A 15,889-nucleotide genomic window follows, 5' to 3' on the forward strand; every position below is an offset into this window, starting at 1 on the left:
TTCCTGTTTAGAAATGAGCATTGGATGTCATGATTAGGAAGTAACATTAGATTAGTGTCCTTTCTATGCCATAGTGGTGATAAGTACATCTTAGTCTTCAGCTGGTTAGTAAGGGAGAACAAAAAAGAAATCATGGAGAAACTTAGAGAAAATGCTGTGAGTTTAAAAGTTAGTTAGGGTGGTCAGGTGCTATCAAAGGTCCTATTAATTGTTTCTCTTTTGGAGAAAAAAATCGAAGGTAAATGGCTCAGCTGTGGCAAGAGAGATTTTTAATAACCAAAAGCGTTATTCAGGACAACCTAGGATTGCTGGACTTGATTGTACACTGGTCAGAGGGAGATCTCTGAGAAGCTTTTAGCTATCAGAAAGATTGACATCTAATTAGCTTTGTTTAGGGATTATTGCATAGGGCAAAGGACAAGATAACCTAGGCCTTCATTTATAAAATTAAGTGGAAGATTTTGAATGCAAGGGCAATTACTCTGCCAAATGGTATTTTAAGTTAGTGTCTACTTTAAACCCAGCAGTATGCTAGAAGGTAAGATATGATTTTCAGTGAGTTTACAGTCCTGTTATTGATAAATTTTAAGACTCATGGTTCTGAGTTAATATAGATAATTGGGGCCATAAAAGTACAGGTTCTGTTCAGATTTTCATCAGACACAGACATTCATTTCTACAGAGAATTTAATGATAAAGCAGTCATATCATGTGGTTATTCAAGCAGAATTAAATTTTCACAGACTAACACTGTATCATCTTTATGGTTTGGGACATACTTCTTTTAGCTTGATAACAATTTCTTATTCTGCCAGTGTTGATTTTATTCTAAAAATTTTAAACTAAGACCACAGATGAAAGCTACAGAGATTTCAGAATGAAAATTTGCTTATCAATAGGACCTTCTCAGTATAAAACAAAGTAATGAGGTACTCATCACTGGGTGGCTACTTATCAGGTATTTTATAATGATTAGAGTAAAGGCCCCTTCTTCTGAGACTGATTCTAAAGATTTGGGGATTTGGTATTTTCCCTTTCTCATTATCAAATCCATTTCTTTGACCTGACTTGTTAGACTATATTTCATGCTGTACTTTTAAGACTGCTGCCATGAGATATCTGCTAGGAATTGAAATGTAATCCTGTTGTTTTATCCTAAGTGTCACCAAGGAAGCCTTAAACAGTGGAAATCCTCAACTCCATAAACAAGATGAACCAGCTTGGAAACCTGTGAAGTTAACTGGGCCGGGCCAAAGAGAGGTAAGTATTGACTTTTGTTTTATTTATCTTCTATGCAAAATAGGTGCACGCTGTTTTGGAAATTATTATTCTTGTAGGTAGAGCACCTCATCTACTCATTTACTCCCAAGTGTTTATAGAGAAAGAAGCTATGAGTTAAGTCTGTTACACTTAGAGAGGAGTACTTCAGGCAGGGAAGGGTGCCTAAAAATCCAGATTATATTTACAAAGAAGAAGTTGCTGAGGAAAAGAAGGCAATTTGTGCAAGTGACTTTGGTGACTCATTATGGCAGTGAAAGATGACTTCCTTGGCTATGGAGAAGAACAGTATAGATTTAGCTTCCATTCTTATTCTTTGTCCAGAGTAATGAATATGGATTGCTTTTGGTTATCGCTGTCACTTCTAGTGGAAAGGGCACAGGGGTGGAGGGGATGTTTCAAGAAATTCATGAGCTCTCTGATGTCTTTCATTGGCATCATCTCCCAAAAACCAAAACAAAACATTTTTGTGTTATTTGTTTTATCATTTGGTCAAGCAGGTTGCCAGACCGGCCCATAAAAAGAAAGCTCGAATGGCGCGGACGCGCTCCGATTTCTTGACTAGAGGTACTTTTGCCGATGGGGAGGGGGATACAGAGGAAGATGATTACGATGACATTATTGAGCCCCTTCTCTCCCTTGACCAAGCTTCTCACTCTGAGCTAGGGCCTGCACCCGGCCTGGGTCAGGCCTCTCACAGTGACTCCGAAATGGTAATTTTACAGCAATATAAGAAAAATAGGCAACAAGCAAATCTGATGGGAATAGTCTTTGCTAATCTAAAGCTAACCTTCACAGCTTCTTCTCCGTATAACGGTTTGTACATGGGAAACCTCAGTGAATAAAGCAACTAAAGCTAAACCTTAATTTACAAGGACTTGGATAAAGGACACTTTAACAGTATATGTCAAATCATAAATTAGGCAAAAAATATTAAAGTTATTTAACTTAGCACTAATGTAGGAGTTTTCTGTGTTATATCTTAAAAGGTCTAGAGCAGGGAGGCTCAAAATTTTTTTTTGTAAAGGGCCAGATAGTAAATGTTTTAGACTTTATGGGTTATATAGTCTCTGTTGCAACTGCTTAACTCTGTTACTGTAGAGTGGAAACAGCCATAGGCAATAAGTAAACAAAGGCACATGGCTATGTTCCAATAAAATTATTTACAAAAACAGGCAATGGGGCTGTATTTGACCTGCTGGTCATAGTTTCTTGATCCCTCCATGGTCTAGTGAATTGGGTATATAAAAAATAATCCAATAGCTTTTAACTGAAATGGTATTCTCTTTTCTTTTCTTTTTGGCTTTAAACTTGCTTCCCCTCTGCATTTTTTAGTAATAGAAAATAAACATGAATTTTTAAAAATTTAATAAGCAATGCCAAAAATGTCTTCCTGGGCCAACCGAGCCAACTAAAAGGCTATAGATAATGTGAATTTGTCTTAATCACAAATTACAACATTGGAGTTATGTTTGAATAAAGCTGCATTAAGAAAATAACTATTATCATATCTCAGCCCAAATTAGGCACATATAGTTTGATAAGTACAAGTGTTTATGGGTATAAAGTGTTTGATTTTGGAATTGTCCTGGAAAATACAATATGAGTACCCTGTATGTCTATTATGTACTAAAACATTATCACTGAGGAGGTGGAATGATATGCATTTTATTTCCGTGCATATCCTTAATTAAGTTGGGTCTCTAATGTTTTTCTTTAGTATCTGTTCATTATGGGAGAAACATTTTAGGATGGTCTTCTTTTGACTCATTAAATATTTTATCTTTGAGCTGTTTTAAAAGCTATTTGATTGTTCCAAAGACCTAGTTAATTAAAATTTTTGCTAAGTTCCAGAATATTCTCATTGTCTTTATCTTTTATTGGAGATGGACCCAGTTTTTAAATGATAATATTGATATTCTAAGAAAGGAAAAATAAAAACAACAACAAAAACAGAAAAATGCATGACCAGTTCTCTAATTAGACAAATGAGTCATTACCCTGAGCCAAACTGTAGGACTGTAAAAGTTGCAGCCTGTATATCCATTGATATATATAATTAGAACCAAAGCGTTCTCTTCAGTGTAGGATAAAATAACTCCACTTTGGAGGTGCCCTGTTTTTGAGTTATAAATAATGAAATATACTCTATCATATGCTTAGTTGTTAAAGATGAAATTATGTAATGGAGCAAACTAATTTTAATGAAAAGCGCTGCTATATATTTTTAGTGTAAATAGGGAACATGCTTAAATTATTCTCCAAAGTGTACATAGATTTTTCATTTGTTGAAGAATTTAGCATTTATAATTGCTGTTTTGTTCCTGAGAGTTTCCTTTGTTACAAACCTTAGTCCTTTTGGTGGTAGAATTCTTTCTCACTGAGAATTACTGAGATGAACCAGGAAGTTGGGCTTTCTGCTTGGAGCATTCAGCCCCTTTAAGGGTTCTAGCTGGTAGTCTCTGCCTGTGATTCTGTTCACCTGCTTGACGGTCACTGCATGCCAGTAGTTGTAGAGCACCCTCCTGCACAGTGTGTTAGTCACCTCGCCAGCTTTCTCACTGTCCTTCTGTTTCATCACTAGCTATTTTAGGAATAGGTGGTGGTGGTTGTTTCTGGTGAACACTTGCATGAAGAAGCTTTGCTTTTTAGAATGTGCTGATAGATACTTGCTGGGGTTGGGGGTGGGAAGGGTAGGGACAGTTTTAAAGTGTGTTTCTGTTTGTTTATCTTGAAAATATGCCATGTTCTAATGTTATCTGATATTGTGAAAAATGAAGTCTAATTGTTTCTAAATGGAATCTACTGAATTCTCAAAATCCACATATCTTCAGGATTTTAAATGGGCTTGATTTTATGGGCACATGATTTTTTAAAAAACTGGATAGTTTTTGTTTTTTCTCTGGACAAAGTGATTTTAATAACTGACATTTGCTAAGAAGTGTGTCTGTCTTCGAGGAAGCCATCCACTGACCTTTCCAGTTGTGAAATAACTGATCTAATAAAGACAGTTAGAAATGAATTACCTGAAGGGGATTTGATAAGCATTACCTCCTGAGCTGGTGAATTGTTAATTAGTTGTTACCTGCTGTGGAGGAGTTGAGGTGAGAGTAGTAGTTTCCCTCCTTATGACTTTAGTGTTTTTTTTAAACTTCCTACTTTTAACTCTGCCATTTGAATAACTGTTTAGTCTCTGTATGCTGCTTTCACTTAGTTTTTATACCTCCCATGTTTTATTTTATTTTTTTAACATCTTTATTGGAGTATAATTGCTTTACAATGGTGTGTTAGTTTCTGCTGTATAACAAAGTGAATCAGCTATACATATACATATATCTGCATATCGCCTCCCTCTTGTATCTCCCACCACCCTCCCTATCCCACCCCTCTAGGTAGACACAAAGCACTGAGCTGATCTCCCTGTGCTATGCGGCTGCTTCCCACTAGCTATCTGTTTTACATTTGGTAGTGTATATATGTCCACACCACTCTCTCACTTCGTCCCAGCTTACCCTTACCTCTCCCCATACCCTCAAGTCCATTCTCTACATCTGTGTCTTTATTCCTGTCCTGCCCCTAGGTTCTTCAGAACCTTTTTTTTTTTTTTTTTTAGATTCCATATATATGTGTTAGCATATGGTATTTGTTTTTCTCTTTCTGACTTACTTCACTCTGTATGACAGACTCTAGGTCCATCCACCTCACTACAAATAACTCAATTTCGTTTCTTTTTATGGCTGAGTAATATTCCATTGTATATATGTGCCACATTTTCTTTATCCATTCATCAGTCGATGGACACTTAGGTTGCTTCCATGTCCTGGCTATTGTAAATAGTGCTGCAGTGAACACTGTGGTACATGTATCTCCAGAATGTACAAGCAGCTCATTCAGCTCAATATCACAAAAACAAACAACCCAATCCAAAAATGGGCAGAAGACCTAAATAGACATTTCTTCAAAGAAGACATACAGATGGCCAACAAATACATGAAAAGAACGTCAACATCACTAATTAGACAAATGCAAATCAAAACCACAATGAGGTATCACCTCACTGTTTAGAATGGCCATCATCAGAAAATCTACAAACAGTAAATGCTGGAGAGGGTGTGGAGAAAAGGGAACCGTCTTGCACTATTGGTGGGAATGTAAATTGATATAGCCACAATGGAGAACAGTAGGGAGGTTCCTTAAAAAACTAAAAATAGAACTACCATATGACCCAGATATCGCATTACTGGGCATATACCCTGAGAAAACCATAATTCAAAAAGAGACATGTACCACAATGTTCATTGCAGCTCTATTTACAATAGCCAGGACATGGAAGCAACCTAAGTGTCCATCGACAGATGAATGGATAAAGAAGATGTGGCACATATATGCAATGGAATATTACTGCTAAGCAATATTTTTAAGGTGGCTTTCATATCATCTTTTAGTCTCTGAATCATCTGGATGGTGAATGAGTTAATAAAATCATTTCTATCACTTATTTGTAGGATTGGTATAGGTAACAGTTTTCTCTGTATAGTTTCTTCTACCGTTCGCTAGACTTAAAGCAATCATCTCCGTGGGTATGACTCCCAAATAGCTCTCCAGAATTTGTTGACTTTATCTACAGTATGCTAAAACTAAGTTTTTCATTTCCCCCCAGAACTCCTATACTTCTTATATTCCTATTTCTGTTTGTTTTTCTCTGAGGTACTCTTCAATCCTTATATATGTTGAATTTTCCTTCTCTTTACTATCCACTCCACAAAAAACTGCCAGAAAAAAAACATTTATCAAGGCTAAATTTATTAGCTTATTTTACAGTAAGGGAAAATCCATCTTGACTAGGTCTTAGTAATTTCTCAGAAAGGGGAAGTCAGGAAAGGATATTTATAGTATTTTAGGGCCTAGGCTGGTGATTTTGAGGGTCTTACAAGTTGGAAAACCAGCTGAATTGAACAAAGTTTATGACATAAAAAGTTTAGATTGGTGGCCCCAGGACAGCAGCCACACTATTGAATACTCTTGGTATTTACTTATTTTTTAATATACTGTTTTCTATTTGATTTTGTTTAATTTCTTCAAGCCTGTTAGATCTTTCTGGTTTTCAGTTTTGTTCTCGGTTTTTTATTGATTTTTTTTTTTTTTTTTTTTTGGCTGCACTGCACGGCTTGCAGGATCTCAGTTCCCCGAATAGGGATTGAACCCCGGCCACAGCAGCGAAAGCCCAGAATCCTAACCACTAGGTCACCAGGGAACTCCATACACTTAGTATTAATATGTGTATTTTATTCCCCCCAAAAGTCAGGGACAGTTCATAGCATTGCGACTCTCCACTGTTTGATTTGGTAGAATTTCCCTATGAAACCATCTGGGGTTGATACTTTTTTGTGACATAATTCTTTTATTATAAGTTCCTCTATTTCTTCTAGGAAAGTTAGTCTTTAAAGCTTTCTGTCTAATGGGGGCAATTTTGGCAACTAGTTTTTTCCATTTCAGCTAACTTTCATAATTTATTTGCCTAGAGGTCTGGAAAGTAGTCTCATGATTTTAAAAAATTCTCTGTTTCAATCGTTATTTCCCTTTTGTCATTTCTTATTTTGTAGATTTTTTTCCCTTACCTAGTCGTTTGTCTATTTTGTTAATTTTTTCCAGAGTAACAGGATTTGGTTTATTTATCATACCTACTTTTTTTTTCATTCTCCACTGATTTCTGCTTTTACCTTTATTATTTATTTTATTATGCTGTTTTTGGTTTACTTTCTTATTTTTCTAGCTTTTGAGTGGTTAATTTAAGTCATTTATATATTTTTATCGATACAGGTTTGTAAGGCTATGGTTTTTCCTCTGATCACACTTCAGATGTATCTTGTTTACTCTAATATGTAAAGGATTTATTATTTTTTAAGAAAATCTGTAATTTTAGTTTTTTTACCCAAAACTAGTTTAATAAAAATTTTTGAGTTTTCAGATGAAGAGCCTTTTTTGTTTTTTAATTTTTGTTAGTTTCTAGTTTTATTGTATTCTGATGAAAGACTTTATGATGCTTCTGTTTGATCAAATTTACTGGTATTTTCTTCATTACTTAGTATATGATCAGTTTTTGTGAATGTACCATGTGCATTTTTTAAATTGAAATATAGTTGACGTACAATATTATGTTACTTTTGGATATACTATGTAATGACTTGACATTTGCATACATTATGAAATGGTCACCATGATAAGTCTCGTAACCATCTGTCCCCATACAAAGTTATTATAATATTACTGACCATATTCCTTATGCTGTATATACATCCCCATGACTTGCTTACTATTAAACTGGAGGTTTGTACCTCTTAATCCCCTACACATATTTCGCCCACCTCTCCTACCCTCCTCCCTTCTGGCAACCGCCCACTTGTTCTCTGTATCTATGAGTCTGTTTTCATTTTGTTCAGTTTGTTTGTTTTGTTTTTTCGATTCTGCATATGGGATCATGCAGTTTTTGTCTTTGACTGACTTATTTCAGTTAGCATAATACCCTCTAGATCCGTACATGTTGTCTCAAGTGACAATAATTAATTTTTTTAATGGTTTAGTAATATTCCACTGTTTATATATACCACATCTTTTTTATCCAGTCATCTATTGATGGGCACTTAGGTTGCTTCTATAGCTTGTCTATTGTAAATAATACTTCAGTGGACACTGGAGTGCATATCTTATGTTAGTGTGGTTTTTTCCTTTGGATAAATACCCAGAAGTGGAATTGCTGGATCATATCATAGTTCTATTTTTAATTTTTTGAGGAACCTCCATATTGTTTTCCATAGTGGCCATACCAATTTACATTCCCACCAACAGTGAACGAGGGTTCCCTCTTATCCACATCCTTGCCAACACTTGTTATTTGTTGAATGTGTATTTGATAAGAAGGTATATTCTCTATTCAGAGTATAAAATTTCAATATATATCTGTAAGGTCTGCCTTATTAATTACGTTGTTTGCCTTCTACGTCCTTATTATTTTTGATCTGTCTTATACAGAATGTGTTAACGTCTCCTGTTATTCACTGTGAATTGTGGCTTTTAGTATTAAGAAGTGTCCTTTGTCTGATTCCATGTTTTTTGCTTGAATCCTACATAAATAATAATATCACAGCCTCTGTTTTCTTATTATTTCCACTTGCCTAGAATACTTTTGCTCACCCTTTAGTTTTAGCTTTTCTGGATCCTTTTGTTTAGAGGTGTGTTTTTTTGTGCAGTATAGTTGGGCCCTGCTTTGTGAGCCAAATTAAAAAATTTTTCCTTAATAGGTGAGTTAAATCTATCCATGTTTATTAATGTAACTGATAGATTAATTCTCCACTCTTTCTTATAATTTTGTTATTATTATGTTAAATTTTCTGTGTTTATGTTACCTTTCTTTGATCTTTTATTTTTTTAATTTCTTTTGATGTTTAGGAGAGGTTGTGTTCTTGTTCTGTTGATTGTTTACCTTTATATATAACTTTTAAAAATGTCTTTAATATTTTTTAATTTAACCAATTATACTCTAATTAGTCATTTTAAAATAAATAATATTAATTCTCACCTATTGTGACACAACTGTTGATGAATTATTCTAGTCTCTATTCCCTTCTACTCCTATTTTTTAGGCTTTTATTTCTACTTTGTCAGAACATGTAATTTTATATATGATTCTTTCACTGTAGTCCCTACCTTTGTTTTTGATCTATTATTAAATGTATTAATTATCACTTCAAATATTTTGCAGAAGTTTCCCTGTTTATCTCTTGGTTGGATGAAGCTCTTCCCCTTAGTAGATTACTTACGAAGGGCCATCAATATGGAATTCCCCCAGATCTTTCTATGGCCTTGATGTTTGAAGGGACATCTTGGCTACATATAAAGTCCTTGATTCATATTTTCTTTCTCTGAGTTTTTTGAAAGTGCTATTTTATTGTTGTCTTACTTTATTTGTTACTGTTGGTAAGTCTATTACCAGTCTAAATCTCTTGCCCTTATAAGTTATTTGATGTTTATACTTGCATGCCTTCAGAGTTTCTTCTTTATATTTAAAGTTTAAGATATGTCTTTAAATCGATCATTACAGATTAATTATCCTGTATATCTGCAGGACTCTGTCAATGTGTAAATTCTGGTCTTGCCTTATTTTTGAAAAGTTTTACTGGATGATAGTTTTAAATATTGTGTTCTGTTGTTTTGTTCTTCTTGTTTAGGGATTGCAATTACAAACAAGTATTTTTCTTTTCCTATCGTCCATTTCAACTACCTTCTCTCTGACCATTTTTCCTTGTCTCTTTATATCATTTTATATTTTTTTGTTATCTTCCTGCTTTTGTTCCCTTTAAATTTTCCATTTGTGCTTTTTCTCCCTTAGGCGTCTCATAACATAATCTTCATTTCACTTTCTTATTGATTGATTGATTGCTGTGTCCTAGCTGCTGCACGCAGGCCTTCTCCAGTCACAGCAAGTAGGGGCCTCGCACCACAGTGGCCTCTCCAGCCGCAGAGCACAGGCTCCAGCCACACGGGCCTCAGCAGTTGTGGCACGTGGGCTCGGCAGCTGTGGCTCACGGGCTCCAGAGCGCAGGCTCAACAGTTGTGCTGCCCGGGCACAGCTGCTCCGCAGCACGAGGGATCCTCCCGGACCAGGGACTGAACCCACATCCCCTGCACTGGCAGGCAGACTCCCAACCACTGTGCCACCAAAGACCTTTACTGTCTTTTTATTTCTTTCATGAGTTCTTTCAACTCTACTTTCATTTCTACCCAGTTTTTGCTCTCTCAGGGTTAACTGTTCATTATCTTGATAGCTGCTGTTTCTTCTTTTTTGGCTGCATTGGGTCTTCATTGCTGCACTTGGGCTTTCTCTAGTTTGGCGAGTGGGGGCTACTCCTCGTTGCAGTGTGTGGGTTTCTCATAATGGTTCTTCTCTTGCTGCAGAGCACAGGCTCTAAGCTCGTGGGCTTCCGTAGTTGCAGCACACGGGCTCAGTAGTTGTAGCTCACGGGCTCTAGACCGCAGGCTCGGTAGTTGTGGTGCATGAGCTTAGTTGCTCCACGGCATGTGGGATCTTCCTGGACCAGGCATTGAACCCATGTCACCTGCATTGGCAGGTGTATTCTTTTTTTGTTTTTTTTAACATTTCTATTGCAGTATAATTGCTTTACAATGGTGTGTTAGTTTCTGCTTTATAACAAAGTGAATCAGCTATACATATACATATATCCACATATCTCCTCCCTCTTGTATCTCCCACCACCCTCCCTATCCCACCCCTCTAGGTGGTCACAGAGCACTGAGCTGATCTCCCTGTGCTATGTGGCTCCTTTCCACTAGCTAGCTATTTTACGTTTGGTAGTGTATATATCCATGCCACTCTCTCACTTTGTCCCAGCTTACCCTTCCCCTCCCTGTGTCCTCAAGTCCATTCTCTATGTCTGCGTCTTTATTCCTGTCCTGCCCCTAGGTTCTTCAGATCCATGTTTTTTTTTAGATTCTGTATATATGTGTTAGCATATGCTATTTGTTTTTCTCTTTCTGACTTCACTCTGTATGACAGTCTCTAGGTCCATCCACCTCACGACAAATGACTGAATTTCATTTCTTTTTATGGCTGAGTAATATTCCATTGTATATATGTGTAACATCTTTTTTTTTAACATTTTTATTGGAGTATAATTGCTTGGCAGTGGTGTGTTAGTTTCTGCTTTATAACAAAATGAATCAGTTGTACATATACATATATACCCATATTTCTTCCCGCTTGCATCTCCCTCTCTCCCACCCTCCCTATCCCACCATTCTGTCTGGTCACAAAACACCGAGCTGACCTCCCTGTGCTATGTGACTGCTTCCCACTAGCTATCGATATTTTACATTTGGTAGTGTATATATGCCCATATATACACTACCAGTCTCTCACTTTATCCCAGCTTACCTTTCCCCCTCCCCATGTCTCCAAGTCCATTCTCTAGTAGGTCTGCGTCTTTATTCCCGTCTTGCCCCTAGGTTCTTCATGACGTTTTCTCTTTTTTTTAGATTTCGTATATATGTGTTAGCATATGCTATTTGTTTTTCTCTTTCTGACTTCACTGTGTATGACAAACTCTAGGTCCATCCACCTCACTACAAATAACTCAATTTCATTTCTTTTTATGGCTGAGTAATATTCCAATATTCCATTGTATATATGTGCCACATCTTCTTTATCCATTCATCTGTCGATAGACACTTAGGTTGCTTCCATGTCCTGGCTATTGTAAATAGAGCTGCAGTGAACACTGTGGTACATGACTCTTTTTGCATTATAGTTTTCTCAGGGTATAAGCCCAGTAATGTGATATCTGGATCATATGGTAGTTCTATTTTTAGTTTTTTAAGAATCTCCATACTGTTCTCCATAGTGGCTGTACCAATTTACATTCCCACCAACAGTGCAAGAGGGTTCCCTTTTCTCCACACCCTCTCCAGCATTTATTGTTTGTAGATTTTTTGATGATGGCCATTCAGACTGGTGTGGGGTGATACCTCATTGTACTTTTGATTTGCATTTCTCTAATGATTAATGATGTTGAGTATCCTTTCATGTGTTTGTTGGCAAACTGTATATCTTCTTTGGAGAAATGTCTATTTAGGTCTTCGGCCCATTTTCAGATTGGGTTGTTTGTTTTCTTGATATTAAACTGCATGAGCTGCTTGTAAATTTTGGAGATTAATCCTTTGTCAATTGCTTCATTTGCAAATATTTTCTCCCATTCTGAGGGTTGTCTTTTCATCTTGTTTATGGTTTCCTTTGCTGTGCAAAAGCGTTTAAATTTTATTAGATCCCACTTGTTTATTTTTATTTTTGTTTCCATTACTCTAGGAGGTGGATCAGAAAAGTTCTTGCTGTGATTTATGTCATACAGTGTTCCACTTATGTTTTCCTCTAACAGTTTTATAGTGTCTGGCCTTACATTTAGGTCTTTAATCCATTTTGAGTTTATTTTTGTGTATGGTGTTAGGAAGTGTTCTAATTTCATAGTTTAACATGTACCTGTCCAGTTTTCCCAGCCCCACTTATAGAAGAGGCTGTCTTTTCTCCATTGTATATCCTTTCCTCCATTACCAAAAATAAGCTGACCACATGTGCATGGGTTTACCTCTGGACTTTCTATCTTGTTCCATTGATCTGTATTTCTGTTTTTGTGCCAGTACCATACTGTCTTGATTACTGTAGCTTTATAGTGTAGTCTGAAGTCAGGGAGCCTGATTCCTCCAGCTCTGTTTTTCTTTCTCAAGACTGCTTTGGCTATTCGGGGTCTTTTGTGTTTCCCTAAAAATTGTGAAATTTTTTGTTCTAGTTCTGTGAAAAATGCCAGTGGCAGTTTGATAGGGATTGCATTGAATCTGTAGATTGCTTTGGGTAGTAGAGTCATTTTCACAATGTTGATTCTTCCAATCCAAGAACATGGTATATCTCTCCATCTGTTTGTATCATCTTCATTTTCTTTCATCAGTGTCTTATAGTTTTCTGCATACAGGTCTTGTGTCTCCTTACATAGGTTTATTCCTAGGTATTCCATTCTTTTTGTTGCAGTGGTAAATGGGAGTGTTTCCTTAATTTCTCTTTTAGAATTTTCATCATTAGTGTATAGGAGTGCAAGAGATTTCTGCGCATTAATTTTGTATCCCGCTACTTTACCAAATTCATTGATTAGCTCTAGTAGTGTTCTGGTAGCATCTTTAGGTTTCTCCATGTATAGTATCATGTCATCTGCAAACAGTGACAGGTTTACTTCTTCTTTTCCTATTTGGATGCCTTTTATTTCTTTTTCTTCTCTGATTGCTGTGGCTAAAACTTCCAAAACTATGTTGAATAAGAGTGGTGAGAGTGGGCAACCGTGTCTTGTTCCTGATCTTAGTGGAAATGTTTTCAGTTCTTCACCATTGAGAATGATGTTGGCTGTGGGTTTGTCATATATGGCCTTTATTATGTTGAGGTAGCTTCCCTCTATGCCCACTTTCTGGAGAGTTTTTATCATAAATGGGTGTTGAATTTTGTCAAAAGCTTTTTCTGCATCTATTGAGATGATCATATGGTTTTTCTCCTTCAGTTTGTTAATATTGTTTATCACATTGATTGATTTGCATATATTGAAGAATCCTTGCATTCCTGGAATAAACCCCACTTGATCATGGTGTATGATCCTTTTAATGTGCTGTTGGATTCTGTTTGATAGTATTTTGTTGAGGATTTTTGCATCATGTTCATCAGTGATATTGGCCTGTAGTTTTCTTTCTTTGTGACATCTTTGTCTGCTTTTGGTATCAGGGTGATGGTGGCCTCATAGAATGAGTTTAGGAGTGGTCCTCCCTCTGCTACATTTTGGAAGAGTTTGAGAAGGATAGGTGTTAGTTCTTCTCTAAATGTTTGATAGAATTCGCCTCTGAAGCCATATGGTCCTGGGCTTTTGTCTGTTGGAAGATTTTTAATCACAGTTTCAATTTCATTGCTTGTGATTGGTCTGTTCATATTTTCTATTTCTTCCTGGTTTACTCTCGGCAGGTTGTGCATTTCTAAGAATTTGTCCATTTCTTCCAGGTTGTCCATTTTATTGGCATAGAGTTGCTTGTAGTAATCTCTCATGATTCTTTGTATTTCTGCAGTGTCAGTTGTTAGTTCTCCTTTTTCATTTCTAATTCTTTTGAATTGAATCTTCTCCCTTTTTTTCTTGATGAGTCTGGCTAATGGTTTATCAATTTTGTTTATCTTCTCAAAGAACCAGCTCTTAGTTTTATTGATCTTTGCTATCATTTCCTTCATTTCTTTTTCATTTATTTCTGATCTGATCTTTATGATTTCTTTCCTTCTGCTAACTTTGGTTTTTTTTTTTGTTCTTCTTTCTCTAGTTGCTTTAGGTGCAAGGTTAGGTTGTTTATTTGAGATGTTTCCTGTTTCTTAAGGTAGGGTTATATTGCTATAAACTTCCCTCTTAGAACTGCTTTTGATGCATCCTATAGATTTTGGGTCATCGTGTCTCCATTGTCATTTGTTTCTAGGTATTTTTTGATTTTCTCTTTGATTTCTTCAGTGATCACTTGGTTATTAAGTAGTGTATTGTTTAGCCTTCATGTGTTTGTACTTTTTACAGATCTTTTCCTGTAATTGATATCTAGTCTCATAGTGTTGTGGTTGGAAAAGATGCTTGATACGATTTCAATTTTCTTAAATTTACCAAGGCTTGATTTGTGACCCAAAATATGATCTATCCTGGAGAATGTTCCATGAGCACTTGAGAAGAATGTGTATTCTGTTGTTTTAGGATGGAATGTCCTACAAATATCTATTAAGTCCATCTTGTTTAATGTATCATTTAAAGCTTGTGTTTCCTTATTTATTTTCATTTTGAATGACCTGTCCATTGGTGTAAGTGAGGTGTTAAAGTCTCCCACTATTATTGTGTTACTGTCGATTTCCTCTCTTATAACTGTTAGCATTTGCCTTAGTATTGAGGTGTTCCTATGTTGGGTGCATATATATTTATAATTGTTCTATCCTCTTCTTGGATTGATCCCTTGATCATTATGTAGTGTCCTTCCTTGCTCTTGTAACAATCTTTATTTTAATGTCTATTTTATCTGATATGAGTGTAGCTACTCCAGCTTTCTTTTGAGTTCCATTTGCATGGAATATCTTTTTCCATCCCCTCACTTTCAGTCTGTATGTGTCCCTAGGTCTGAAGTGGGTCTCTTGTAGACAGCATATAGGTGGGTCTTGTTTTTGTATCCATTCAGCAAGCCTGTGTCTTTTGGTTGGAGCATTTAATCCATTCACGTTTAAGGTAATTATCGATATGTATGTTCCTATGACCATTTTCTTAATTGTTTTGGATTTGTTTTTGTAGATCCTTTTCTTCTCTTGTGTTTCCCACTTAAAGAAGTTCCTTTAGCATTTGTTGTAGAGCTGGTTTGGTGGTTCTGAATTCTCTTAGCTTTTTCTTGTCTGTAAAGCTTTTGATTTCTCCATCGAATCTCTATGAGATCCTTGCAGGGTAGAGTAATCTTGGTTGTAGGTTCTTCCCTTTCATCACTTTAAGTATATCATGCCACTCCCTTCTGGCTTGTAGAGTTTCTGCTGAGAAATCAGCTGTTAACCTTATGGGAGTTCCCTTGTAAGTTATTTTTCGTTTTTCCCTTGCTGCTTTCAATGTCTTTTTTCCCTTGCTGCTTTTCTTTGTCTTTAATTTTTGACAATTTGATTACTGTGTTTCTTGGCATGTTTCTCCTTGTGTTTATCCTTTATGGGACTTGCGCTTACTGGACTTGGGTGCCTATTTCCTTTCCCATGTTAGGGAAGTTTTCCACTATAATCTCTTCAAATGTTTTCTTGGGTCCTTTCTCTCTCTCTTCTCCTTCTGGGACCTCTATAATGCGAATGTTGTTGTGTTTCATGTTGTCCCATAGGTCTCTTAGGCTGTCTTCATTTCTTTTCATTCTTTTTTCTTTATTCTGTTCCACAGCAGTGAATTCCACCATTTTGTCTTCCAGGTCACTTAACCGTTCTGCCTCAGTTATTCTGCTATTGATTCCTTCTAGTGTAGTTTTCATTTCAGTTATT

At 36.2% G+C, this 15,889-nt stretch overlaps 1 protein-coding gene across 8 annotated transcripts in view; it reads left to right on the forward strand.

The window, feature by feature from the left end:
* The window catches only part of MYO9A (myosin IXA), a 269,375-nt gene that overhangs the window by 183,960 nt on the left and 69,526 nt on the right, over positions 1–15,889 (forward strand). For 4 of the 8 annotated variants that reach the window (XM_030875073.2, XM_030875076.2, XM_030875083.2 and 1 more), the window contains 2 exons: positions 1,161–1,260; positions 1,776–1,991. In XM_030875073.2, the coding sequence (XP_030730933.1) occupies positions 1,161–1,260; positions 1,776–1,991 (316 nt within the window). The remainder of the gene's footprint in view (positions 1–1,160; positions 1,261–1,775; positions 1,992–15,889) is intronic. The other 4 variants (XM_030875075.2, XM_030875077.2, XM_030875079.2 and 1 more) reach the window with 2 other exon arrangements.

Source organism: Globicephala melas, chromosome 2 (assembly GCF_963455315.2).
Source record: "Globicephala melas chromosome 2, mGloMel1.2, whole genome shotgun sequence".
Lineage (NCBI taxonomy): Eukaryota > Metazoa > Chordata > Mammalia > Artiodactyla > Delphinidae > Globicephala > Globicephala melas.